The sequence below is a fragment of the Megalops cyprinoides genome, chromosome 11 (assembly GCF_013368585.1).
Source record: "Megalops cyprinoides isolate fMegCyp1 chromosome 11, fMegCyp1.pri, whole genome shotgun sequence".
NCBI classification, from domain to species: Eukaryota; Metazoa; Chordata; class Actinopteri; order Elopiformes; family Megalopidae; genus Megalops; species Megalops cyprinoides.
This window is the reverse complement of record NC_050593.1, coordinates 11986804-12014422: the sequence shown is the minus strand read 5'-3', so window position 1 is coordinate 12014422 and position 27619 is coordinate 11986804. Positions and strand designations below refer to the sequence as shown.

The 27619-nt window shown below is 49.0% G+C and overlaps 1 protein-coding gene across 1 annotated transcript in view; it reads right to left on the bottom strand.

Annotated features, from left to right (window-relative positions):
• Window positions 1-6717: 6717 nt before the first annotated feature.
• Window positions 6718-27619, bottom strand: part of LOC118785852 (partitioning defective 3 homolog B-like) — a 212358-nt gene continuing 191456 nt past the window's right edge. The window contains exons 21-22 of the mRNA XM_036540793.1: window positions 18265-18341; window positions 6718-7287 (exon numbers count right to left, since the gene is read on the bottom strand). Coding sequence (XP_036396686.1) covers window positions 6924-7287; window positions 18265-18341 — 441 coding nt within the window. The 3' untranslated portion in view covers window positions 6718-6923. The remainder of the gene's footprint in view (window positions 7288-18264; window positions 18342-27619) is intronic.

The following is a 27619-nucleotide window of genomic DNA, read 5'->3' as shown; positions in this document are numbered from 1 at the left end:
AGAGGACAGTATTAATGGGGATGAATATGTAGAATGCTGTGAAGTCAAGCTGTTTCGCACAAACACAGCAGTTTTAGAAGGCTGGGGCCACGGGTGAGTTTGTAGGTAGGGGTGTCAGCGGTACATTACCGCTAATGCGGCTGTTCAGGGTGCAGCTCCGGAGACGAGAAGCAGAGCAGCAGTTCCAGCAATATATACAGGTGGTTTGATGTAGGAGGCTGTTCTGTGACAAACCTGGCACATTAATCACTGCAACCCTCCTCTTCGCTTCCGCCCTACAGAACCCCTCTGGGATGAAGACTGCTGCCTGTCTATTGCCAGGGGTCAACTCATTACCATTCAGAAGTTCCGACGCTTACACAAAGGAGCACAACTCGCACGGCGATGCACTTTGATTGCCGCTCAACTTGCTCAAGGTATCACGCTGCACTTAACTTTAAACCCACGCTGCCTGTTGGTAAAGAGCTTAAAGGAAAGAGATTTGACATCAGAGCACTCAGCATGCATGGCAGTTTCCATCAAGCCATTACAGCAGGAACACACACTTCCCCTTTGCCTCTCCCTTCGTCTGTTCAAGAGGAACATTCCAGAACTGATATTACAAAGAGGAACTCACACAAAACAAATCTGCTCAGACCGTACCATGGTACTGCACGTGCTCAGATCACACCCTGAAACTACACATGCTCAGATCACACACATACTGTGATTGTGACTAGTGAATCTCTGACTGTCCCCCTAATGTCATTTTTTCTCAATGTTTCAAAGCACTTTCCTCAAAGTTGTGCCGAGTGGCACTGAAAAACCCATTTTTGAATTTTCCAGTGATGGTATTCTGTTTTACAGTATGAATGAATATTTCTCTCACACTCACAACAGTGGCTCCATTGGGCCGAGTGATGCAGCGGTGTAGCATAGTGCTGAAGAACAGGACTCATAACCGATAGGTTGCCGCTTCGATTCCCCACTGGGGCATTGCTGCTGTACCCTCAGGCAAGGTACTTAACCCAGAATTGCCTCAGTAAATACCCAGCCACACAAATAGGTAACATGTAAAAATTGTAACCTATGTAAGTCACTCTGGAAAAGAACATCTGCTAAATGCCAATAGTGTAATGTAATGTAATGTAATGTAATGCCTGTGTGTGTGAATGGAAATTACAACAGTTGTATTGCAGTTTGATTTCAAAGCTGAAACTAATCTGAAGAACGATAATGTTTATCTGGTTATCAAATTGCATTTCTCAAGTTGGAAAATCATTTTATACCACTTACAATACAGCTGGATTTATACATGAATAGCCTTTTCCTACAATGTGCACTAACTTCACATACAAATAATGTAATATTTGAAGTGTTGCATTGCTAAAACTGGAAGGTTAGAGGGAGCAGGAGTATTGCATTAATAGTAATTAATTTGTAATTTGCATAAATAGTAATAAGTAATGCTTTGCTTCAAGTACGAAGATACATTTTTATTACAAATTAATTTAATATTACCAACATGCAGTATTAACCAACCTTTCAGATTTGCGTTTATCTGCACCAACACTGTCAACATTATGATTCTGACATGTTTTCCGAAGAACGCTTCTGTTTTTTGCTCTTGTTCTGTCACAAGCCAAGGATAAGAAGAATGATGTGCGTCCAAAATGTACTGCCAAATAGCACCCTACCCCTCGGTCCTCAAGCAGGCTATGTAGTTATATGGTGTCACGTGAGGTATTGTCTCATTCACTTACACTTCACTCGCCTAATTTTGGGAAACTGCCTCTGTTAAATTCAATACACCACAAAGCACAGGTCTGCAAGTATCCATTTCCCTCACTAAATTAAACAGCAAGAAAGAAAAGCAGGAATACTTCAGTACACATTTTTCACAGGAACAGCTAGCTAATGGTTTAGATACGTTTCACCAGAAAAATGGGGCTATTCAACAGATGCTGAAACTGGTACAGGCTTTCCAGTGGAAATATAATGAACGTACAGTAACAAAAGACCCATTAAACATGAGATTACGAGCACCTGCCTTTCTGTGAAGGAAAACAGAAGGACCAGAGAGTGAACATGAGAGTGAAATGAGAAGCAGGGGAGAGAAGGGGAAAGAAACAGAAACAGAGCCGTACTTCCTCACAAAATGTGAAGAATAGCATGGAATCAGAGAAAAACCTTTCCCCAAAATAAAACACATGCAAAACATTTGAAAATCTAACAGACACAGCAAAGCTCCTCATTTTACTCAGGGAGGGGAGAGAATGCATAGTGATCTTGGCACAGTATACCACGGCCCGCCACTGTGTGAGGGCCGGTGAAGGAATAACCAGTTCACTTAGAACATGTTTTAACTCATGTTTTGTAATATTAACAGTATTCAAAAATGTTATCATGATACATATTACTGTTATCCTTTGTATGATTTGTTAGTTACTTAATCATCCATTTTAAACCGTTATCAAATACCATTCATGTTTCATGTTAGTTAGTTGTGTTAGTCGTGCTTTTCTTGCAATCTTAAGATGTCAGCACAAATATGTGTATATTTCTCATTGCCAATAAAGCACTTTGAATTGAACTGAGAGAGAGAGAAGGAGTGACCTGCACCAATCATTGCACTTTCTCAAGATGAAGACCACCGACCCTAGAACAGCTGGGTGGAGGAGACCGATCCCTGTTTCCCACAGACAGCCAAAGCTTTCTATTAATACATCAAGACTGTAGAAGTGTGGTCCTATGTTACCCTTTCAGAAACTCCATGCTGTAAGTCCTGTTGCTGTTTATTGTATTAATATTCTGCACAGCACAGCTCTGTAAAATGAAGGAGTAAATGATAATAACACATCTCTGTGCTCCAGACCTCCGTTTTATAAGCGCGTGTGATGTGAAATGTGCCTGACACCAGGCCGCTTCACAATACTTGCCTGATGAAAGCTAACGCGACCACAATGCTAATCAGAAACAATCTGAGGCAACAGAAAGTGTGGATAAGCGGAGAGTGTGACTGAAAGAGATACGGCGGCACCACAGTTCAATGCAGGATGAAACCATGTGTTCGTTACCCATCTTCCACACCTGCAGGTGCCCCTCGCTGGTTCTTCAGTAAACAGGCTTGCACTCCATTCCAGTCAAAGGTGTCTTTGTACTGTACCTGCTGTCACCTCACACCTTTTACCTTACCTGTGTGAACGCCCAGCTCGGTGAGATTTTCCCTGTTCAGTTTGCCCATTTTGACCCTCAGAATAGGTCTCCATTAGTTACCTCGCAGACCCACCCGAAAATCACACGTGCTATGGGAGAGGTGCATGGAATTGTAATACACCAGTTTCAGCTGTCATAAATAAATATTCACCACAGAAGACTGCTGGCTTGAGAGCCCTGTTAGGAGGCAGCCTTCCGATCTTCTCACACATGCACACACTACCTTCACAGTCTATGTTCAAAAAGCGGCTACCCAAGAATGGGAACTTCAACACTGGTGAAAACTTCAAATAAAAATAACTTGCAATAATAATGGAAATTTCTAATAATAACTTCTAATAATTAAACTTCCTAAATGACTTCTTAAATCTTTGAGCCTGCTGCGCAGTTAATGCGGTCTCTCTTCTGCCCGCAAAATTATAAATGCCCCGGAGCTTAAACTTTACAACAGCCTCACTGCTATAAAACCAGCCAACACACGTCTATGGCAACTAGACTTTTCTCACATGAGGGAGAGGTTCAGTCATGTCCTTGACATATGTTTTCTGACATTCAGAGTGTTACACTATTATACTATTCTTATATATAACATTGACTCTGATTTACCTCAGTGTTAATCTGCAATCCAAACATTTACCTATAACTGCATATGGCCCAATATGAGAGGATTAATAGAGGAGGACAAGATGATGAATTGACTTAAGGCAAAAAAACAGGGACAATTAAGATCTTGAAACTGCAACATCAACCATCCACCTACCGCTCCTCGAACAATGTACACTCCTGGATTGAATTATCGTACTCAGGCAAACGGCAGCAGTTAATGATCTCCCTACTGACGCGATTAGAGCAATCACTCCTCCTGCCATCAGAAACCGAACGTGCTTCAACATCCAGGACATCACAGGATAAATGCATTGTTTTTAAATAAAGTTTAATCAAAGGCAGGAAAATTGACGGCCCAGGCGAATGAGGGGATGACCAAGGGGAGGGCGGCGCTTTAAAGGATAGCGGTGGTGGTACGCCACTTCAAAGGCGCGGCGCGTCGATAAGCGGGGAAAGCAATCCGAGGCTGAGAGCAGGAGGCCATTGCTTCCTCCGAGGGGCCTGTGAGGGGATCAATAACCTGAGCACTCTCCCTGTTAGCCACAATAACAGCTGTTGAGCGTCGTGGCTTAAACCCGCGAGTGACAGGCGGCATAAAACCATATACCACTGCAGGAAAAGGGACGCTCAAAACGGCGGATGCTAAAATCTGACGCTAATGTTTTTGACTGGAGTCCGTAGCAAAGGCCCAGGGGTTACAGCGTACGGTGCCAGAGATACATACTTTTGTGTCTGCACCTTCACTCTATTCACGCCCCCCCACTCCCAGCTTCAGGGTGAGGGGGGGAAGGGAGGGGGGATCAGAAGACAGATCTGGTAATTAAGCGCAAACTGATAAAACAGCCCGTCCTGCCGCGCTGCCCACTCTAATTATCCGAGATACAAAACTCTAATTTTCTGATCAGCCAAATTTCACTTTGAATCGAGGAATTAGGCCTTAATCACTCCGGCGCCTACCTCCACATCTTACTCGTTAAAAGATGATTTAGCACTTATCAGCATGCTAGTTTGGCCCCCGCTTTCACAGAGGTAAAATCTATCTTGGTTTGATAGGTTAAATTGGGTTGAAAGTGTTAATACGTCATGTCAGAAAGACAATTTTCAAACTGTATCAGGCCTTGGTGCTATGCAGTGCACAATTAATTGATCGTGACACGAGACTAAATGATCTATAGTCTTTGTTCAAAACTGAAACACGCTTTCAAAGGCAGATTCATTTAAAAATGTAGATTTAATGCAAAATATGATATAAAACATTAATATTAATGAGAAGTGATCAATCGGCTTATTGATGTTACATGATATCAAACCGGTCTCTTCATGATTGGAGAAATCAGCTGCATAACCAAACAAAGGGAGAATACAAGCATGGCACATTTCCCATAACTCCTTTTGTTCTTGTTTCCTCAGCGTGGACATGGCATGTACCTTCAGAAGGTTCTGTGCATTTTACTCAGCGCAGCACTCACTGAAAGGCTTGATAAAGACACGTGGACATGCGTTACACACTCGCCACGTAGCTCAGGTGTTCTGAAAGGCCTGTTAACGATATGACGGCTCAAGGAATGTAGGAAGCACCGCTCTGCCGACAGCCCTCCGACACAGGCTCAGGTCAAGGAAGACCTTTTCTCTGCCTGACTGAGACACAAGTGAGGGGGAGAGGGATCGGGAGAGAGGTATAGAGAGAGAGGTAAAGGGGGGAAAGGGAGAGAGAGGGGGAGAGACAGAGACAGAGGGGAAAAGGGAGACAGAAAGGGAGGAGGCAAGGGAGAGACGGAGGGAGGGAAAGAGGAGGAGAGAAGTCAACGGGGAAAGGTTGAGAAAGAGAAAGAGAAGGAGAGAGAAAGATGGAAAGAAAGGCAGAGAGAGAGGGTGAGGGAAGGAGAGAGAGAAGGAGAGAGGTAGGGGGGAAGAGGGAGAAAGAGCCATTGCTGAAGCCTCCTGTAGAGGTTTCAGGTTCAAGATCTGTGCCACAGAGGGGTTTCCACGGAGACGCGCCTCCTCCATTCCAAAGCCGTTTAAAATAAAACATTGCAGAATGGCATACAGCACATACACAGTTCTTCATCATCACCAGCGTCCTTATCCTCTTCTAAACGATTAAATATAAACATTATTATTATCAAAAAACATAATAAAAGCCAGGTACCCTTCGTTAGCGCGGCACAAAGTGACAAGGTGATTCACACAAGGAGGCGAGATGGCGAGAGGGCAGCGCGTTAGGTCACAGTAACGCACAGGTGGTATGGCGGGGCTTGCAGTGAGTCACCACTGTCACAGACAGGACTGCAAGCCCGCAGCAGCTTGTGAGAACACAGCATGCTTTAACAGGGCCATGTCAACGCGCTCTGCAAGCGTCCCCTCCCTGTGTGAAATGCACTCCAACCCGCGCATCTGTGCCCCGGTCTGGACATCCATCAACGCCACCATATGGCACGACTCCTGTTTTAGGGGGGTGTCATGCTGTCTGTGCAGATTCAGTGATACTTAAAACATCTGGATGGCATCGCCCCATTCACTGTGCCCAACACGTCAGCCCATCCGTATATATAATGATCAGGGAATCTGCGCAGCATGAAGCCCGAGGCACAACTGCAGTCTAATGGCTCATGAAAAGCTCATGAAGAAATTTCACTGGACTCAGTCTAAATCACCTCCCAGTCATTTCATCTTATTTATAGATCATCTGCAAATTCCTCCATTTCTCTCTCCCATAACATCATCACATAAGGCACCTAGTGAACGTGTTCATAACACATTTTGCAAAGTCTGGCTTTACAACACAGAGTAAAGGAGACAGAGACAGCTGGTGCAACATTACAGCTGTCAGAGAGAGGGCGACCGTCTCGATCTTCACAAACACACACGCACAAAAAAAAATAAAACACGAAAATAAAAACTGAAAACAACCGTCTCAAAGACAGCTGTGAACGAGGAGGGGGGGGGATGAAAGCTCGCCCCCCTACAGTTCACAGACCGCTCGGAGACACAACATGGAGTGCTGTGCTCGCTTGCACACAGACTCAGGGATACACATGGGCACAGGAGTTATTTTTGCTCGTGCATGTGCGGTTAAAGCTGTAGGTATTAGGTTTGAGGTCCTGGCGGGTCTCGACCCCGCTCTATACCGCCGCGGTCACGGGGCTCTTCTGCCGGGGGTCGGGGCGACGCCCGTCGGTGTAGGCGTAGCGCTCCGGGCTGCCGCCGCGGTACGGCACGCGGGTCATGGTGTTGTAGCGGGGCGCGCGGAGAGGGAGGGTGGGGGACGGGGGTACGTCCTGCCGCACGGGGCCCCTGTGCTGGGGGGGCGGGGGGTAGTACCCAGGGTCGCCCTGCCTGGGGTCCACGCCTCTGCGCTCCCCTCGGGGGTAGTTATCCCTGGGGGGGTAGTTGGGGTATCCGGGCTTGGAGGTGGGGTAGGGAACGGGGTCCCTGGCCCCAGTCCATGACGGGGGAAGGTAATCGTTCGGATCCGTCGGCCCGCGCCTGCAAGGAAACACAAGTGTATAATTAAGACAGTGGCAGTGTGAGGCTGAGGAAATCCATGAGCTTTACCTACCTGAGGATCAGCCCATTTCTCTCTGTCATATTCTCTGAGGGGGGAAAGAGCTGTGGGTTTTACACACAGGAGGCCTGTGTGTGTGTGTGTGTGTGTGTGTGTGTGTGTGCATGTGTACAAAGCAACTGTGGATCAGAACTCTGTGTGTGTGTGTGTGCGCGCATGAGTGTATGTGTGTGTGTGCATGTGTATGTGCGAGTGTGTGTGTGTGTGTGTGTGTGCGAGTGTGTGCGAGTGTGTACGTGTGTGTGTGTGTGTGCGTGTGTGTGTGCGAGTGTGTGTGTGTGTGTGTGTGTGTGTGTGTGTGTGTGCGTGCGTGCGTTTAGGCCTGCTGTGACTTGGCACTCCGTCAGCGTGGAAGAAGCTGCACAGCGGTGGGTCAGGGTGGGAACCCAAGTTTTTATGGAGCAGCGCAAATACCACAGAGCAGTTAACCAGCTATTCTACTGAGCACTGAATGAGCTGCGGTGAGCTGGAGGCTCGGGCTGCGGTGAGGGGAGGGGGGCTGAGCGGGCGCGTTTCGGAGGGGCAGGCGTGTAGCCGTTTGCCAGTGTACAAACACAGACACACGGGGCCGGGTGAAGGGGGCCCGCTGGGGACGCAGTAACGAGACAGGCTGCTGGCCTTCTCGAATTCCCTCCTCCTAAATGATTAGGACTAATCTCTCTGGTAACTCCAGCTGCATGGCAATAACTCGGGCCGGCTCCGGTTTCACGGCACAATTCCGATTTTTCCAGCTTGCGCGGCCTGAGCGGAGGGGGGGCTAGGGCGAGTCACGGCGGCTTTAGCGGCCGGTCACATTCCTCCGCGCCTGAACCCGCTCCAGAGAGAGGCCCCCGTGCCGGGGGCTCCGCCCACCCTTCAGCATTCTAGCCCGGTTTCCATTGACCCACCTTAGCCGTGTGCCTGCCCTTCTACGGTGACCCAGTGAGGAGGTTCGCATTTCAGCTGATGGAGTGTCACCCACTGCTCAACTGCTGCGGGCCCACGCAGCACCTTCGGACTTTTCGTGCGCACTCTACACCCACCTTTGCCGCGACTGTGTAAAAATTAACGGACAAGATCGCCCTGTCAAATTTGTGTTTGCTCACAACGTTAGAGAGACAACATTAAGACTGTGGGGAGTGACACCAAGTATATGAAAACACAGCATACAGCAGGGCCAATGAAATGTTTACCTTCTAGTGTGAATAATTTCTGATCTGTGAAACAGACTGTGCTGCTTTGCTAAGACTAGGCACTATTAAAGTCCCTTTCTGGATGCAGTATTTTACACAGGACAAAATCGCCCACTTCCCCTTCACTCCCCTTGGCTGCAGGCATATCTAGGGCTGACCAGCACGCTGTCAGCCTGGGTCACTTTGCTGTGGAAGTGCCTCCGGCTTGCCTCAGGCATGGCTAGCCGTAGCTGAGGCGGGTCAGAGGAAACGCAGCCACTGATTGGCTCTCCCTGATCTTCTCACTGCATTCTCTCTCCGAGCGACAGCAGGCAGGTCCTGGAGAGTATGGATCTGTTTTGCTTTTCTACATTTCTGCCACATGTCTCAGAGACATAATTAAGGAGCGGGCACTCACTCTACCAACTATGGAACTCTTAATAACCTCAACAATTAGATTTATGACTTTAAATGATTACCTTTGTTTGCGACTCAGACACAATTACTCTTCATTCATTTCAGTGATGTCTGAACTCATGGAGATATGCATGTGATACATCTGACTTCCTTAAATTCACTACTTGAAGTTAAGGATGAAGCATCACAGCTATTAGACTTGAATTTCTGCCTATGTAAGTAACATTAGACTCTGTTTGTGCTGGGCAGACATTTCATTTATACTTAACACTGAAATAGGCTGACTATGTTATAATGTAATAACGCTTTACGTAAAAACAACATTAATAACAACAACAGTACTAATACTAATACCAATATCGCTGCTAATGGCAATACTAATACTAATACTAATCACAGCAGCATACATACAGCTTGTGTCCCATTTCTCAGAGTGATTTACAGTGGGGTGGGCTGCAGCACCCACGGCAGCCATTTCATACCAGAATACTCACTGTTCATCAGTTGTGCTGGAGAGGGAGATATTCACTTCTCTAATTAAAATGACGGACGATTAGACGGCTAGACTGAAAAAGCCTGACTGGGAATTAAGCAAAGATGCCGGGAAAGCCCCTCCTCTTAGTGTTAAGTGCCATGGGACCTCTGGAAAACACAAGTGAGTCAGACCTTTGGTTTAACGTGTCATCTGAAAGAGTTCCCTGGGGAGTGATTTAAAGACGAGTGTCAGTCGCATGTAGGTACAAACCCTGCCCCACAGTGCACGGCTTTACACAGACAGTGCGTGATATTACAAACAAACCTCCGGTTAGCGTTATGGACTCGGATGTGATGTGACGCTCCAACGATCTCCCCTCTCCACATAGCCTGGGGGCGATGTGGCCTCCAACGCTCCCTATGCCCTGGAGGGGCGGAAACAGACGTCCCGAAAGAATCGCGGGCGCGCCTTTCATCTCGTCTCCGGGCCTGGGCCACCCAGACAGAGGGGACAGAGGGGCTTGTGTGCGCGGGCCGCCCTGGGGGCTGAGCGTCTGTCATCTGGCGCATTACCCGCCGAGGTCTCTGCGATGTCACCCGCTTCCGGAGCGAAGATAAGATTCAGAGAGCGAGACGGAGCGGGGACGGCTGCGGGCATCGTTAGCGGCACGGTGTCGTTAGCGCAGCCACACACGTCGCTGCCGAGCACCTGGCCCTTAAACCGTGCTCGAGGCCATGGGAATGCCCCCAAGGGGGGCACGCAAATGCACCCTCACGCTGCTCTCTCTGTCCTTCCACTCACGCAAAGCCAGCAGAGACCGGAAAAAACTATCGATCGCTGCTTTTTCACAGCTATCCTAAACCATGCGTGAGGCTGAAGCTGGGGCGATGTGGTGTGGCGTGGCGTGGTCAGTAGGGGGCGCTTCTTATGGCTTAAGAATGCTGCTGTCTGAGGAGCTCTCTGAGCTTTGGGCAAAAGCTGTGGACTATTGACAGATGAAACACAGAAGAATCATTCCTGAAGAATCAACTTTAACCCCAGTTAAATCCCATTCAAAAGGAACAGACAGAGGGGTGTGGATAGGAGCCTGCTTAGGGTCTAGTGTGCTACACAAATGTGTGTGTGTGTGTGTGTGTGTGTGTGTGTGTGTGGGGGGGGGGGGGGGGGGGTTAGGGGTTAGGGGTGAAATCTAGCAGCAAATGGAAAACTTTGGCTCCCATTTGCACTGCCAAAAAAAGGATAATTACATTAGATGCAATCCATCAGGCTCACACACCTCTTTACCGGCACTACTGCAATCCTGAGGGGACTGTGTGTGTGTGTGTCAGAGGGTTTAGCATTTCCAGCTGACGCTGAGGAAATACAATTCTCATCTTCTCAATGGGGCCGCTTGCACCTGCCCAAGTCATCGGAAGTAAACTGTACGGCATTCCTCCCCTACCGCCCCGCCCCTGCCCAACGGCCCTCTCTGCCAAACAGCTGGCAGCAACCATCTGCGGGCCTTAGGCTCTGCGGGAAAAGGGCAGACATGGGCGAACAGGGACTACAGCGCGAAAGGACCTCAGCAACTCTACATTCACACTACTGGATACAGGAGGTTTTGGCAACATGCTATGAATTGCAGCTATCAGTTGCACTCTTGAAAGAATGCATGTATCCAGACTGGCTGGAATAATTATATTTTTGTCTAATGTGTCTGTGGCTATGCTATCTTCACATGTATCACAGAAAGCACAGGTTAAGCGGCACCACTTCTCACAATAAAAATAATCCCTTTTGGTCATTAGTGAACATTATGAGAACATTATATAAATTTACTTTTGTTTCATCAGCTTTGGAGTGTAAGACAGTTAACATCTCTCCTCGTACTCAAATTCATATAATACGTTACAGTCTAGGCAGTCCAATGGAAATCAGACAGAGCCCCGTCAGACGAGACCTGCTAGGCTCCAATGAAGCTTGGCTGTATGGGGTTTCCTTAGTTGCCCCTACTCCTAGGGGTAGCTCCTCAGGGACCACACAACAGCAAAGTAAAGGGCTGATTCATGAATGCCCAGCACAGCCAAACAAAACCTTTCCATTGGTTTTCATGTCTCACTGACCAAGCTTAACGTGCCTGTCAAGGCTATGGGCATTATACACGAAAAGCAACATCAAAATTCTAGCAAAGCAATCCCAGAGAGACTGGGCAAACTGAAGCTGCTTAAGAAAAGCTTATCCCGATGTGTCACTGCCCGTTGCTCTTTTCCCTGCTAGCTGCTCCTCCTCTTGCTCTTTTTTTAGCCTGTACACAAACAGCTCGGTTGCTGCTGCGAGTTCATTTTCAGGTCAGAAAAGATGCTCTGCTGATTTTGCTAATGCATTTTTACACTCCAATCTTAATAATTCCTGGTTATTGAAGAAAGCAATGACCTACCGCACCACAAATCAGATGAAACATTTACATTTCTCCAATATGCTCCTGAAGTACTTGCCAGGGCCAATTCAAAGTCATTTTTTTTTCTCTCCAAAGCTGCTTCCTTCAATGTTGTGACTCAATTTTCACAGACATACTGTCTATACATGTGCGCAAAAGTCAAGAACAATTTTGCTATAGCAACTCACCACTGGTTCTGGAGAGTTACAGAGCCTGTAGGGCAACTTAGCATTGGTCCTGGAGGGTTATAGTGTTGGCAGCCTGTCATTCCAGGGGAACAGTCATCTGTCTGATTCAACTTATCACTGTCTTGACTGGACCAAACTCTCCCCCGTTTCCTATTTGACAAGTTCTGAGAAGGTTTTAAATAGAGAAAAACATGTAAAGGCGGCAGTGTAGCATAGTGGTTAAGGAGCAGGACTCGTAACTGAAAGGTTGCTGGTTCGATCCCCGCTGGCACACTGCTGTTGTACCCTTGGGCAAGGTACTTAACCCACAATTGCCTTAGTAAATATCCAGCTATATAAATGGATAACATTGTAAAGAACTGTAACCTATGTAAGTCGCTTTGGATAAAAGCGTCTGCTAAATGAATAAATGTAAAGGGCAGGTGAGTAAAAACTCGCCATTCACCTTGGTTCTTTAACCATGGTATTCTGTTATGTTATTTTGACTGTACAGTGTGTGGGTGCACATCTGAATGCACAACAATATTAGGCAGTTTACCGAGAGTCATTTTTGGCAAGGCTTGTGTTGCTGTACTCTGGAGCAGAGTATTTAATTGGTACTGCTTCAGTAAATATACATTTATATACATACACTCAAATGGCTCTTATCCACTGTAAAACAAAGGTTCATACGTAAGACATGAAGTACATAAGAGCACACAATATTCAGCTGTGTGAGTAGGGCACATATGAAGGATAAGGTTTATGTTGCGTTGCCCAATGGTACAATGGCAGTGCCTCGCCTGGGAATTGACCCGCAACCGCTGGCTTGCAAACCCTCCTCCTTAGCACCGTGCCACAGTGTAGCCCAGTCGGATCAATCTGCAGGATTCACCAGGGAGGGGCACGGATCACAGCGTTGAGGCTTGTGTCATTGTTTGTTCATCACTGACCTTGAGACCTGAATCTGATTACAGGCAGGCTGACAAAGTTCATTCAAAATGAAATTAGAGTTATGACAGAATGACCTTAAATCGTGCAACATCAGATTTAGATGAAAACACGTGTTACAGTCATGGCTTATTCATGTCTAGCCTGCCTGCTCCAGAGGTGCTTTGCACATTAACTGAATCACGTTGTAAAAAAATAAAAACACACTAATATACGCAAATCATTGCTCCTTCCTGCTCCCAGTGATGTCATTTGAACAATGCCATTTTATGCGCGGGTATTAGGGTGCATCATGGGAGATCTTTGCTCATAGACAAGCTTTAAAAATTTATATTATAACCAGGACAAAAATGAGGACATTGCTTTAATTTAAGAGAATGATCATTTTGGCTTGACAGGGGTATTTTCTGCCCATTGAAGGATCCAATCAAATATTTAAGAGATTTTTTTAAGAGAGAGAAAACTGTATTTTAGCACACAGAAATCAACTGACCGAGAACACTCTTCGCCTTTGATTTTATTTTCATGCTCAAAAGTGGATCACAAAACTGCTTTCAAGTCATGGGGATCAGAGTTTGACTCTGTTTTATACAGTATTACAGAAAACAAATTCTCAACAAATGAGATTTGAGGTGGAATGGTGGTGAAGTGGCCAGTCTTCAGCCAGGGCTCTCTGACTCTGACACAGTTCACCACTTATGAAACTCAAGGTTAACAAAGTTTCACTCCCAAACTCTGATTCCATTACCGCCTCTCCCCTTCACTTCAACAAAGTTACAGGGAAGTAATACTTGTGGCCACTTTTCTTTTAAGAGCAAAATGGCTACCGCAATAAAAGAGCAGTACAGGCAGCGTGAAAATGTGAGGTAAAAATGGCTATGCAATCCATCAGCACAGGGATGAGAGCTGTGTGCTGCACAGGGACGCAGTGACAGAAATATGTGGTGTGAACAGCCTTCGTTACATTCTCAGGCAGCCATTGGTCTGGCCATTAAATGGCGGGAGGGTGGTTTTTGCAGGGTTCCCCAGGGTATGCGAGTAACACCTCTCCCAGACACCCTGCAGAGAGCCCGGCCCTGTTGTTTCAGCTGTCTGAGGGCACTGCATCTGAACCCGCATGCACCTATACACGCACACACACACTCCGCTGACCCCTCAGGGAGAGGGGTCATGTGACATCAGTGCATTTTCTCACACAGCAGTATCATTAAAGGTTCATATGGTTACACTTGTTTTTTTCATTGGCTGACGAAGCAAAGGACAGCTGCAGACCGGGTGATGTCATCCACTTTCTCTCACCCTGTGATGCCTTTCAAAAATCAGCAGATGCTTTGTCAAACTTAAGTTTAAAAAAAAAACTAACACACAAACTCCTTGAACCTGAACAAAGTCGAAGAAACCTATCAGCAGTGCTGGAGAAGTTTCAGCATTGGACTGTGCCCCAGTGAACTGTGGAACACCCTTCTCGCTCCTTTACAATTTACAGAAGGGCCTGAGCTCTGTTGGTGACCTCGCACTCAATGGATGATGACACTCGCCGAGCGTCCTTAAGCAGGCAGGTCACGTGACCACTGGTGAGGGCTTGTGTAGCACACAAAAGGAGGAGGCCTTGGAGGAGAGTGTGAAATGAGCACTGAATGCCGCACTGTCAGAGACACCTACAGGTGTTCGAGTGGGATCAGCCCGCCGCTGCCTCGGAGACAGAAATAAACCTCGCCGGCCTCTTTCATCTGAATTCCTGTCTATGGGGCGAATTACCCAGGAGAGTCTCCAGGAATGCTAAAGGTCGGCACCTGTTGTGAATACCGTCTCAGGCATTTGAAGAAGGGGGGGGGGGGGGGGGGGGGGGGATGGGGGTTGCAGAAGGGCCCTCTGCACGGCAGAGCGCTGACAGGATGCGCTGCTTTGCACCCTGGGAAAAGCGCGGGGAGGGCGGTCGAACCGCCCCGGATTTCATTTAACCATTAGCCAAATATTTGTCTCCCATTACCTGGCTGCCTGTGTAATGGGGGAGGCAGCGGACGCAGAGCTGAGCCGAGACGTGTTAAATGGAGTTTGCTGTAATGAAAGTCACGCTTCCGTGGCCACGGCTCTGATTGGGGGCGAGGCTAGGTGGTGCCTCGCATTTCACAGCTGATCAGACACACGATACCCATTCCCCTCATCCAACTGCGCGGCCAGGGGCAACGCCCTGACTACACACCACACGACCAGAGAGTGTGTGTGTGGGTGTGTGTGTGTGTGTGTGTTTGAGTGTGAACGTGTGTGTGTGTTTGTGACTGTGTGTGTATGAGAGTATGAGTTTGAGTGATTGCATGAATGAGTGAGTGAATGAGTGAACTAGGGCATATAAGTACATGTGTGTATCTGTGTGAGATGTGTAAGTGTGTTTGTGATGTGGAAGTGAGCATGTGTGTGAGTGAGAAAATGAGGAAGTGTGTGCACCTTGACTACATACCATAGGACCTGTGTGTGTGTGCGTGTGTGTGTGTGTGTGTGTGTGTGTGTGTGTCTCTGTGTGTGCGACTGTGTGATTTTGTGCGTCGTGAGTGAATGTGTGTGTGAGTGAATGAGTGGGTGAGTGAGCATGCAACAGTTTGTGAATGAGTGAGTATATGTGTTTGTGAATGGCTGAGTGAAAGACTGAGTAAGTGAAGGCACACTGACACAGATGGAGGATGCTGGTTGCCACAGCAACATAGCACAGGCAGGCCCGTGGAATAGGCTCATATCAATAGTCTCACACACTGCTATTGACTTCATCTCTCTTTCTCTATCTGCCTTTCCTATCACTCTTTTCTCCATGTCATCATTTTTCCCTTTACTTCTTGTATTTGTTTTGTGAAAACAGTAGCTTATCACACACAGAAATAAACAAATGTCTGCTTCCAAGGCTTTTTTTGATAAACAAAGCTGTTTACTTTAGTTCCTGTACTCCACATGCATATCAATGCTACCCAGAATCCTCTTGGGTCTGCTGTATAGCAGAAAATATCGCTGAGCGCTGTAGCACAGTACACGGGCCCTTACGAGCCTCACACAGAACCATGACCAATGAACTGTGCATGTTAATCAAGGGGAATCCGTTTAACAGCATACCATCAAAGGGGTATTCGTATAATCAAAAATGAAAGCACTGTTAATGGTTTAATGAGACGATCCTTGAACTAGCCCTCGCTGGGGACAGTCATCAGGTGCCTCTCCTCAGGGGGAATGTCTTCGCTTTAGGCTAAGGAAGCCCAAGGTTGGAGGAGAGATTAGTGCATCTTTAAACTCTGCAAGCTGCAACCTATACCTGACACTCCTGTGTCGCGCCAGTGCGGCCTTCAGTTTTCCCAGAAGCACTCAGAGGCAGTGTCACCTGAACGGTTTTTAACACTTCAAAGAGGTTGGGTTTATAACTGCTTATAACACTGCTTATCACTGAATTTTCATGTCACATGTTCATGTATCAAGCGCTGATTGTGTGTTGGTTTGTGTTCAAATCAGGGTATAGTACCCACTTCCCTCAGCCTCCACCTCGCCTTCGATGAAGAGAGATCACTGTGTTGCCATGTGCTCAAATTTAAAAATTGGATTCAAGTCGGAATTCATCCCTCAATTTGATTTACAAATGAATGCGAGTGTTCGGTATTTTGCACTAGAAACCATTTTACTTCATTTGTTCTGGTGATTGCTGACCTTGCCAAACTTTGTCTGCGAGGACAAAAGTTGAACATTCCACGGATGGCTCTGGAGGGGATAGAGCCCCATTTGGGACCTGATGCCGTCTGGGCTGAGGCCCCAGGAGGGAGACCCAGACCCCCCCCCCCCCAGCCTGCAGCCTGACAAGGGAAGGACACAATGTGCCTCTTCACCCAAGCCCAGGCGCGAAATCCGCCATCTGTGGATTAATCATTCAATTATCACTCCAACAAGCCAATTAAGAGGCTGCCAAAACCGCGCAGAACTTCGACTCAGTCGGATAATCCAATAATCTACAGGAAGAGGCTGCGGGCCTGCGCGCGGGGATAACCCGGAGCTGAGCTGCGTCGGCAGTGACCCTGTGCCCTTTTCTAAGAGCAAAGCGTGACAGGACTCTTGTGGAGGAGGAGTGCCCTGACCCCCGCCAAGCCTTCATGGGGCCTCCTGGTCCTCCTGCACAACAAGCGTCCACCATGGGCCCTCTGTGCTTGCTTCTGGGACCCAAACCCAAACCCAACCCCAGACCCCCGACCCAACCCAAACCCAAACCATTCTGAGGTGGGAATACCAGCCCGGGGCGAGCTACTGAAAGGCCACACTGCCACGGCCTCACCAAAACCTGCCACCATAATGGTACTGGAGTGGAGCAACGAAGTCATCTGAGAGGAAATGGGTTTAGATGAAGACCCCAGGGGCTTTGAGGAACGAGGAAAAAAAAACACTTTTTTCTTTTCTTTTTAGGAATAAATTTGCTGCAGCCTCGGCACGGCGCGGTAACGGCGCTTGGGGGAGACGTGAAACACCGGCGGCCCAGTCATGTTTTATTTCAGCGGGACATCAAAACAAGCAGGAACGGGGAAGTGGTATAAATCACCGCTCGCTGCGCCGCAGTTATTTTGGGTTACAGTCAATATGAGTGTGTGTGAGTGTGTGTGTGTGTGTGTGTGTGTGTGTGAGTGTGTGTGTGTGTGTGTGAGTGTGTGTGTGTGTGTGTGTGTGTGTGTGTGTGTGTGTGTGAGTGTGTGTGTGAGTGTGTGTGTGAGTGTGTGTGTGTGTGTGTGTGTGTGTGTGTGTGTGTGTGTGTGTGTGTGTGTGTGTGTGTGTGTGTGTGTGTGTGTGTGTGTCGTCTTGACGGCTGGCTTCGCACTAAGCCCTCCCTGTCTGACACAGCCCGGATCCCCATCTCTGCACCGTCGCGTTCGCCGAGCTCGGTAACCTGCGAAACGACAACGGCATCGGTGTGGGCGCGACTCGTTCGGTGACGCGGGGACATCGGGGTGCGGGGGTTTGAGGCGCGCTCGCCCCGACGCGTTTTCTCTTCCGGCAGAGATTCGGCGCTGTGTTTTCGCCGTGTACGGGCTGGCGGGACGCAGCGGCGGCGACGCGCCGCAGAGATGTGCGCAGATATCAGCCTCCACCTGCGTGTCTGCGCGGAGGTCTCTGGGGGAGAGGATCAGCTGGATTCCCGGGATGAGCAAGGCCTCGGAAGGCGCACACTCCAGAATTAATTATAAGCTTTAAAGAGGATTACTCCTCACTTTCCGAGCGGAGGGAAGTTCTCCACACCCGCCACTTCCTCCCTCCGCTCTAGGCGTTGTCACGGCAGCGGATGCGGGCACGGCGACAGGAGGGCTCACCTGGGCAGGGAGGCGTACTGTCGCTCCACGTCCTCGTATCGCGGCGCATGCCGGATCTCGTGCGGCCGTACCGCCATCTGTCGGGGGAAGAAGAGCCAGAGAATGGGGTCAGCTGGGATGAGGATGAGGGAGGAAGACAGACAGACAACTAAGAGAGACAGATGGACACACAAACGGGTAAATGACACAGTGACCTCTGGAAGGGTACAGGAAGTTGGGTTGGGCTCCTTCCTGTTCTGCGTTAGCCACATAAAGACCTACATTCACCAGTAGTGGAAATGACCTGCACCAGTGTTCCAGAATCTTCTCATTCAATGAGAAATCGGGGGGGGGGAAAGTCCCCCGAACATAATACTTCAGTTAGCACTAGTGCTAAGTATTTATGTATGGGGAGAGAAGAGAAGCACAGTCTAGGCCCCTAAGAATGAGAATGCTGACTGGGGGATTGGTTTTGTTGGGGGGGGGGGGGGGGGGTGGGTGGGTGTGGACTTCAGCCCAGATAAAATTATTGCAAACAGGAAGGAACAATCCATGGTCCCCCTAACCTCCCCCGTGTCAGCCAAATCAAGTCAGCACATCACATAAAGTGAGCAATGCACAAATTGCAGCATAAAAAACCACTATCCCTCCCGTTAAAGCATGGAGAAAGTCAGTGTTGATTTATTGACTCATCTTCTCCGGATCTCAGCTCTTGCGTCAAAATAACATTTTTATTAACCTCAGTTTCCCCTCATCTTCGTTTCAAACCTTAAACCAGATCTGCTCACTAAACAAGTGAAATTTTTTTTATCGAAGGATAAGATAAGTGAAATTTCAGGGCGAATATGGATTTGCTACATAATGAATACTGACGTGCATTATCCGTGAAGCAGTTACACCGGCGGATTTAGCGGCTCTTGATAGACGACGGTTATGGCCATTACGGAAACCTGGCGATATGAGGCAATATGGCTGCAAGACCGATATGTGAAGAGCTAAGCCATGCATCTGACTGTGATGAGTTTTACAGCGGCCTCATTCTGAGACAGTCTCATAACGGCATGCGTCTCGCTGCATATTAAGTGTGCTTTTAAACACTGACCTGTCTTTATGGCTGCCATATCTCAGAGGGAAAGCCGGGGGCACTGGGGCGGGGTGGGGGGAGGAGAGGCATTGATGTGGGGTTTATGAGCAGGGCAGGTAATGATCTTGGCTAAGACAGAAGCGCTTCAGGTCATGGGTGATGGTCCAACAGTCTCTCTGTCTCTACCCCCACCTTTCTCGTTCTGAGCTCAATTTGTGCAATTTTGTCTCCCGTGATGAACCGTTTGCCCTTGGTTCTGATGAGGGACAGCGCGGATGTGTTTACCGTATAGCTCCTGCTTACCGGCTGTCCTGACATATCCGGAACCAACCATGCTCTTAACTGAGATAACGCATGCGCAAATGCCGAGCGATCAAAAGAAGCGGGTGATTCACCCGTTCAATCAGCAGACAGAAGGCTTTCTCCACTGCATAAGAGACAAGTGGGTAACAAGTGACGCTCCGCCCATTAGCGCGACGAGCAGCAGTCTGCGCATACCTATCTCAGGTAAGGGCATGGTTGTCACCAGTCACGTGTGGGGCCGGCTGAGCGTGGCAGGCCTAACGCATGGATGGCAAGCCAGGCTAATTACCTGATGGCGTCAGCGCTTAGGCTGTACAGCGTCTGCTGACACGGTAAGACCTTATCGCAGCCAGAGAAAAGTACAGCCATGCAGCGCTAGGAAACTAGAACCGGGCCGGGCAAGGGTGGGGAGAAGGCCAGGAGGTTGGGTCGTCCCATATCCGTGAGCTGTGTTGAGACGCACTGAACCGCCAATGCTCATGAACAGCTGAGGAGCGCCCCCTACTGGTGGGATGAATCTGTGCTCTCCTGGGGTCATTCAAATAATATGATATATCAGGCCACCTGAGCTCCATAGCTGACATGAGAATGTTCTGTGCATTGAAGGGACTCCTCGTGCTCCTCGGAGGTCAGTGATGGACGGCATGGCGTTCTGCTATACCACTGTGTCGGACGCTGTGGCTCAACCGCGTGGGTGGTGTCAGCTCAACCCGTGCGTCAGACACATGGCTGGAAATACGGAGGCGAGCTTCGGCCTCTCGCTGTGGTAACACATCTTGAGGGCGAAGAGAAAATGAAGCACTTTATTCCGTGTTCTTGTTGGTAATGACTGGCTGCCGCCCCTCAACCAGAATAGCAGTTGCGTAATTTCACTCCATTTATGTGGGTGTGCATTTGTTGTTGGGTTACTTGTGCAAGGGAACTGTATTGTAACAAACAAAGAAAATAATGGAATGTTGAACCAAACAACAAAGGGGGAGAGATGCTCGATGGCAGATGTTTCTAATCTCATTCAGAGCTCAGCAGCCGGCGGAAAGGGGTAGGGAACGGCACTTGAAAGGTTTCGGTGTTGCTGGCCGAGCGGAGCGGAGGCCGGAGCTCGTCCCCGGGGCAGGAGAGAGCGGGAGAGCTGGGCAGCCGGGATCAGGAGAGAGAGAGAAAGTGGAGTATGTGTGCAAACAGGTCGCGACCCCCTGACAGGCGTACGCATTTAAAGAGATGACACTGACAGCGATTTACAGCGCACCGGCGCGGAATTAACACGACGGAGGGGGCCACAAGGTCAGGGTCGCGCCGAGTCAGCGCTGGGCGCGGCGGAGAGAGGTCTCGCCCCCCATCGGCATGGCGACATTACCGCTCCGTTCATTAGAGTCGCCCGACGACGAAAAGGGAAGGGGGGGGGGGACAGATATCTTCATCTGCCCTCGCCCAGGAATTATCGAGTGTTTGCCAGAGCGGCAGTAGCGCGGGGAGTTGGAAATGGCTCTTGTTAAATGTTAATAACGTATAAATGAGTTTATTCACCGAGAACCCCTCTGCCCTTTCTGCGCGGCTTAATTACGGCACAGCATCTAATCGCCATTCCCTTCGTTTCTTCCCGGGGTGACTGCGGAAGATCTGCGGCACGAATCTCAAATCATTAGGTGTGATTACGCAAGCCTTTCTTTCCAATTTATCACATGATTTGTCACATGTGCTCGCTGAGCGTTGGGTAAAATGAGAATTTTATGTTTTATCTAATCTGCGGGAGTTAATGTGCATTCTCATGTCACCAGTTTGTTTCCAGAGAGTTTCAATTCCAATAGCACTCAAAGTTTGAAAAGTGAGTAGGCTGTAAAGCATGTTGGAGCTCAAAAGCCAAGCGAGGCCCTTTGGCGCAGAGTGATGATGTCAAACTTCTGCGTCAGGCTCAGGAGCATGGAGAGCGACAAATGCCCGCTCTTGTTCTCTGAAAGAAAAAAATTTCTACTTTACCCCATAATAATCATTCATAATGTATCTCTAACTGGAAAGTTGAAGTTCATTACATGTTCCTGTGGGGATGGAAGCAAGCAAGTATCTCAGATGTTCTCCCTCAGAGAAAAGTGATTCCTTGGGATATCCAATACATACAATGTGTCAGTTTCTGTAACAGGCTGACAAAGCTCGGGATGTCAAGCCAAATGCTCTCCCTTGATTGTATTTCCATTCAGTAACTCCCTCAGTGCCTTTCTCTGCCTCACTTAAGACACCGCTCTGCCTTCGCCCGGGCCCTCCTCAGACAGAACCAGCGACCGACTCCCGAGAGAAGATTTATAAGACTGACGCCGAAACAGGCTGCACAAATCGAGCTGACAGAGATTTAATATGTTCCGAGGGCAGAGCACAGATGCTTTAATTGAACACAAGGCCGGGATAGGAGGGGGGTGCCTGCACGGGATTATCGGGAGGGAGGTGGCCTGGAATATGCAGAGATTTCCTGTCAGGTAATATTTAAAGAGCCGAGCAAGGGGTTATTATTAATATGAGCTCTGATGAATGACCCGCATTAATCCATCATCAGCCACACTCGTAAAAAAAAAAACGAGCAAAGCACGAGGCGGCCGGTGGGGGAACGCGGAGTGAATTTCATTGCGCTGAGGAGATGGGCTTTCTGTAGGAGCTCTGCCACGCTGAAACGCTTGTGTGCCGTTCTGTGCCACGGCGCCATTTGCATGCCATTCGCAAGATCGGGGGAGCTTGGCACGGCGTCGTGCACAGCCGTATGTGCGCCAGATCGTGTTGAGGTCTTCATTTCCACCCGGTTCTTCTGGCTGTAGTATCCTTGCCCCTTCGCGAATGTTTGATTGTTGGGCATTGTCTTCACTGCAGGTGGATGTTTGTGAGTTTCCTTGTTTCTTTATCAGCTGGTTCCAGCGTAACCGATAGCATCTAAATACATTAACTGCGCGATCATTTTACAAGCTCCGTAGCAGTGCTAACTCCCCCAGCGGAGGGGTGGGGTATCCCAGCATGCAGCAGGAAGCGGCGCGGGAATGAAGACCTCAGTTTAGCGGCAGGGATTGGATGACACGCTCCCTTAGGGCACCCTCATGGTATTCCCCCTGGCATCAGGAGCAGCTGGGGGGTCTCAGTGCTGTCTTCCCTTGAATTCCTCCCCTGCCAACTCCTCCACAATCAGAGCGTTCTGCTGCTGTGGGCTAGTGGGTCTAATCTCCCCCCCCTCCCCCCGCCTAAACTAGGAGGGAAAAAAATGGTTGTGGCCACAAGTGCATACACCTCCCCCCTCCTTCAGCCTCTTAATTGAGTTTAGCCAAAGTGCTGGCATTGCAGAAGTGATATGAGTTATAGATTATAAGAACCTTCTGCACTGCCATTGATTTTTTTTTCTTTCACAGGGGAAAGAGCACAACTCCGGGCATGAGGGATGGAGGGGTGAGAACTCCACGCCGCTCGCCGGAACTTTCCAATTTAATTAAGGGGAGAGGGGACACAGTACAACAACGCATTAACGGCAGGGTGAAGGGACCGCTGCCCCAGCTGGACGGCTGAAACCGGGGGCAGAAGGGAAGGAAAGCAATGAGAGCTCGTAGCTTGTGCTGGGCTGAGGTGATGCGGCTACGCCTGAACCAATCGGACGAGAGCAGTGACGACTGTGACAGAGACCAGCACACAGGGAAAACTTAAAATCGTAACACCTGTGTGTACGAAACTCACAAAGCGCCCTCAAAATTTACACTGCGACGGACAACCTGTCCCATCACAGCGATGCCCTCTATGTGTTCTGTCTGCTGTCTGGCCTGGGCTCAGAGTTTGAGACCGAACCGACCTACTGAAGAAGAGCTTCTATGAAATGACAACGGGTCCTTGCATGATGAACTTGAAAGCAGTGTTGAGCACGCTACGGGAATAGGAGAGATTGATTTGTACTACCGTCTAAAACACAGAGTGCGTTTTTATTGGCGTCCTCCACCTCTAACACCCACCTGTTTGTGGGACTGACTCCACACCCCCGCCCACAGACAGGCTAGGTCCGGTGACGCAGAGACACTTGGTTTAACAACGCCCCTCTCGTCCACAGCTTAGCGCCTGTTTAACTGCTCCGACAGCAGAACGGCACTGAATGAGCCCACATTCACAGCACAGCTGTCTCACCCCTCTCCCACACTGCATTCCACAGAATGTGCATCTCTTTCTCACCCCCCCCCCCCCCCCCCCACACACACACACACACACACACACACACACAGCGGCCCTGGATGTTGCAACACAAAGTGTTGAGAGAGAAAAAAAAAGGGGTTGCAGTAAAATGCGGCGGCGAAATCAAAAACAAAACAGAAAAAAAGCCCAGCGCTTACACTCCAGCCTCCTCCCCCTTTCGCTCCCTCTCTTTTTGCTGCAGTAATTGCTGCCATTCTTGAAAGCCATTAGTTTCCAATGCTAATTAGCGGAGGCTCGAAAATGCAGCCGCACCAACTGGCTCTGAACTCTACTCCCGCTGGCAGCTGCCGCGGCGGCCGACAGACGCTTGGCAAGCACCGATAAGATTCGCCCGATAGTTTTAATTTTTCATAATTTCCCGTAATGAAATTCCATTTGGTTCTGACCCGGGAACAAACGGTGTTTGAGCACCTGGTGCTAACGCGGCTCTGTGCTCAGGTCCTCAGAGCAAGGGCTGTGCTCTGCGTGAGGTCGGCGTGTTCAGGTTTGGCGCGATCCCTGGGCGGTGTCTCCGACGCGCAGGTGTACGAGAGCGTCGGCCCCCTTGTTGTAGCTATCACGGTTTTCGTCTTTGAGGCCGGTTTTATCTTTTTTTTTTTTTCTTTTTACCCCTTAATTTCAGCAGTCAGGGCTAGCCATGTATCACCTGAGAGATAGTCTTCAGTCCTGGCAGTCTGCGAGGCTCCTCCGGCCTCCTTGCCACGCCACAAACGGCAAACTTCACAACTCTGATTACTCCGTATCTGATATCTTCATTAGGGCCCCGCGGAGAGGAAGAAGGGAAAAGGAAAAAAAAAAAAAAAACAACAACATGTGCACTTAAGCTGCAGCAGATGTGCACGTCCGCGATCTGGATCTGAAGTCGGAGCCCGACGCTCATTTCCAAATGTCAAACACCCTCGCAAGAAACCAAACAAACTCGAAATGAGTTTCAGATATGTCACTCGCCCAAGCCTCCTGCACTTAGGCAATTAACCACCCTGAAGGTCAGCGCAAAAGCACGCTGGTCTTATTTACTTCAGGGTCCTTTACAAATGAAAATCACTAATGGGTTCTTAAAATCGTCCTTATTTACGGCGAAACTTTTTTTTTCCCCTCCAAAAAGGCAGCCTTTCCGAAAACGATAACTTAAATGTTATCTGAAAAGTGGCTTTTTAAGGCTGGGCTACTCCACACGACCTACCCCCATTGTGTCTCCTCTCATGTGCTTATGTTCTTATGTTAAAGCCCCTGGAAAATTCACTACATAAATATATTCATTTTTTAAAAAGCGTGACTTTTCAGGGCAGTGCCATTCTCTAAAAGTTGATGATTTTTCTACTCTTCCCAGGAATTCACCTTCCTTTGTTCTTCTAATCCCTGAGAGGAACTTTTAAGACGGGAAAGTTTGGGATGAAAGGGGCGAGCCGATTGGCCGAGGCTCAGGGAAATTATCTCTCCGCCCGCGCTCTCCTTTTATCAGCCGGCCACCTTGAGGACTTCCAAGGACGGGGCGCAGGTTTATAAAAATCTAAGGCGCGAGTATTTTAAACCTGACAGGTAGGAAAAATTAATCCCACGGTCCTTTGATTCCACAGTGCTCTTTCTCCACTCGCACACCCGCCACTATGTTCTCTTCATCCCTCTGCTGTACCGTGTGGAATTTCCACAGTTTTACCTAAGTATCAACACGTACACCAACACTGATATTTTACTTACACTGGATACATTTTCGTAGGCTTCGTAAAAAACGTAGAAACTGTTAACATACTTGGAAATAACTATTAGTTGTCAAATTTTGACAAGTTGAAAGAATCTTAAAAATCTTGTGCATCTATACTTGTGTACTTTCTCTTTCCCCTCCCTCTCTGTTTTTCTCTCTCCCTTACTCCCTCTCTCACTCTCTCTCCCTCTCTTCTCTCTCTTCCTTTTTATCTCACTTGTTCTCATGTTCCCTTTCTCTCACTCTCTCTCCCTTTCTCCCCATCGCTCTCTCACTCACCCACTCCCTCTCTCACACTCTCTTGATCGATACCTCTCATTCTCTGTCTGTCCCCCTCTCACTCCCTCTCTCATACACACTCTCTCTGGTTCTCTTGCTTTCCCTCTCTCTCACACACTATCGCTCTCTCTCTCTCACTCCCTTTCTCACATACTCTCTCTCACTCTCCTCTCTCCCTCTCTCCCCCTCCCCCTCTCTCCGCCCCCCCCCCCCTCTCCAGGTGTGAGCAGGGTGCAGCTGCCACGGTTGGCAGCTTTAGACAGCCGTGTAATGGGATGGAAGCGATGCCGCTCTCTCTGCCTGACGGAGATGATTGCCAGGGAACACCCCCCCACCCCCCCAGCACCCACCAACCCCAGCATCATCCCTCTGGTGCTCTTGGATGACTCTCCACATGGGCTCCTGTTTCTGCATGCTTTCAGGCGTCTCCTCTGCGCCTCCCGCTTTCTAGCGGTCAGAGGCCGGGGTTCCTGTCCAGCGTATGTGAAGAAGTCAGACATGTACTAAGTAAATCCAACTTCACTTATCTATAATGCATGAATACAGCTGTACACACAGCTAAAGCTTTTAGCTCTATTTACGGTTTCATTTAGAACCATTACAGACCAGTGATAAATATACATATGTAAGGCGAGCGGCGGCATGTTAAAAAAAAATCCGCTTTTAAACAGGCGCGTTCCGTCTAAATAGTCGGGCTTTCAAGTGTAATTACACAGTGTTCTCTCGGGTCCGAATGTTCGTGTCTCTGACACCAGCGCAGTCATGAGCCGGCGCACGGCTGTTCTGGAATCAGTGGCGTGATGTTGCAGTGTCTGCGCGGTGACTGTAGTGTGAAGGGACGTCAGTGCCGTCTCAGAGCTGTGCGATCTGCGATGCCGAGTGCCTGGGCAACACTTGGTGCAAGCGTCCAGGCCGAAGATCCGGAGCACGGCTTGGTCCTGTCCACAGCGCTGCTTTGTGAGCTTCAGCTCTGAGAATGGTGAAACTCATGAAGCTCATGCGCGCCTAAAGTTTTCCCTCACCCTCCTGTTCAGAGCCATGAACCAGCGAGGGGGCCGTGGAGTAAAACAGCGTGAGTTCGGGGGTTTAATGCACAGTGGAGGTGTGGGGGTGGGGGGAGGTTTGGGGGCCAGAGGGGCAGGGGTAGAGGGCACGGAAATCCCCGATGTCCCGGCTGCTCTCAGGGCATTTTCCTCCAAATTAGCTCTCTGGGTGGCGCTGGCCCTTTGATGTCCTAATGCTGTAATCCAGAGTTTTAATGGGCACCCTAATTTTCCCCCCACTCCCCAGTTTCAAGGCTCCCAGCGCTCGTTAGGTGCAGAAGGCATCGCGCCCGTGGGTCAGAGAGAGAGGGGGTGGAAGCACGGCTTCCAGTAATCCGTGAATCCATTTTCTGTGAACCCTTGCTTGCGTGAGGCCCTGTTGCCATGGCGCTTCCCCCATTTTACACAAATCTACATGCGTATAAAAGTGAGTGAGGGCCTTCGCCGTGGCCCGGTAATGACACGGCTCTCTGTAATGACACCTGCTGTGGGTTTTTTTTGCTGACCAAAGACCTGCCTCGACCTTCCCGGTGTCCTCATTGGGCCAATTAGGAGCGCACTTCCTGAGGAATGCAGCCAATAAAAAGACACATGGAGAAGCACTATCCTATAACCTGTGGCTGCATCTGTGGGGGTCTGGAGCAGCAGCACGTGGAAGTCAGTCCGCCTGCCTTGGCTGAGTCTGTGATCAGATCTCAGGTACAGAACCAGTGTTATAGCGTGATTACAGTGTTGACAGGGCTGGACGGGTCGGAGCTGGCTCCG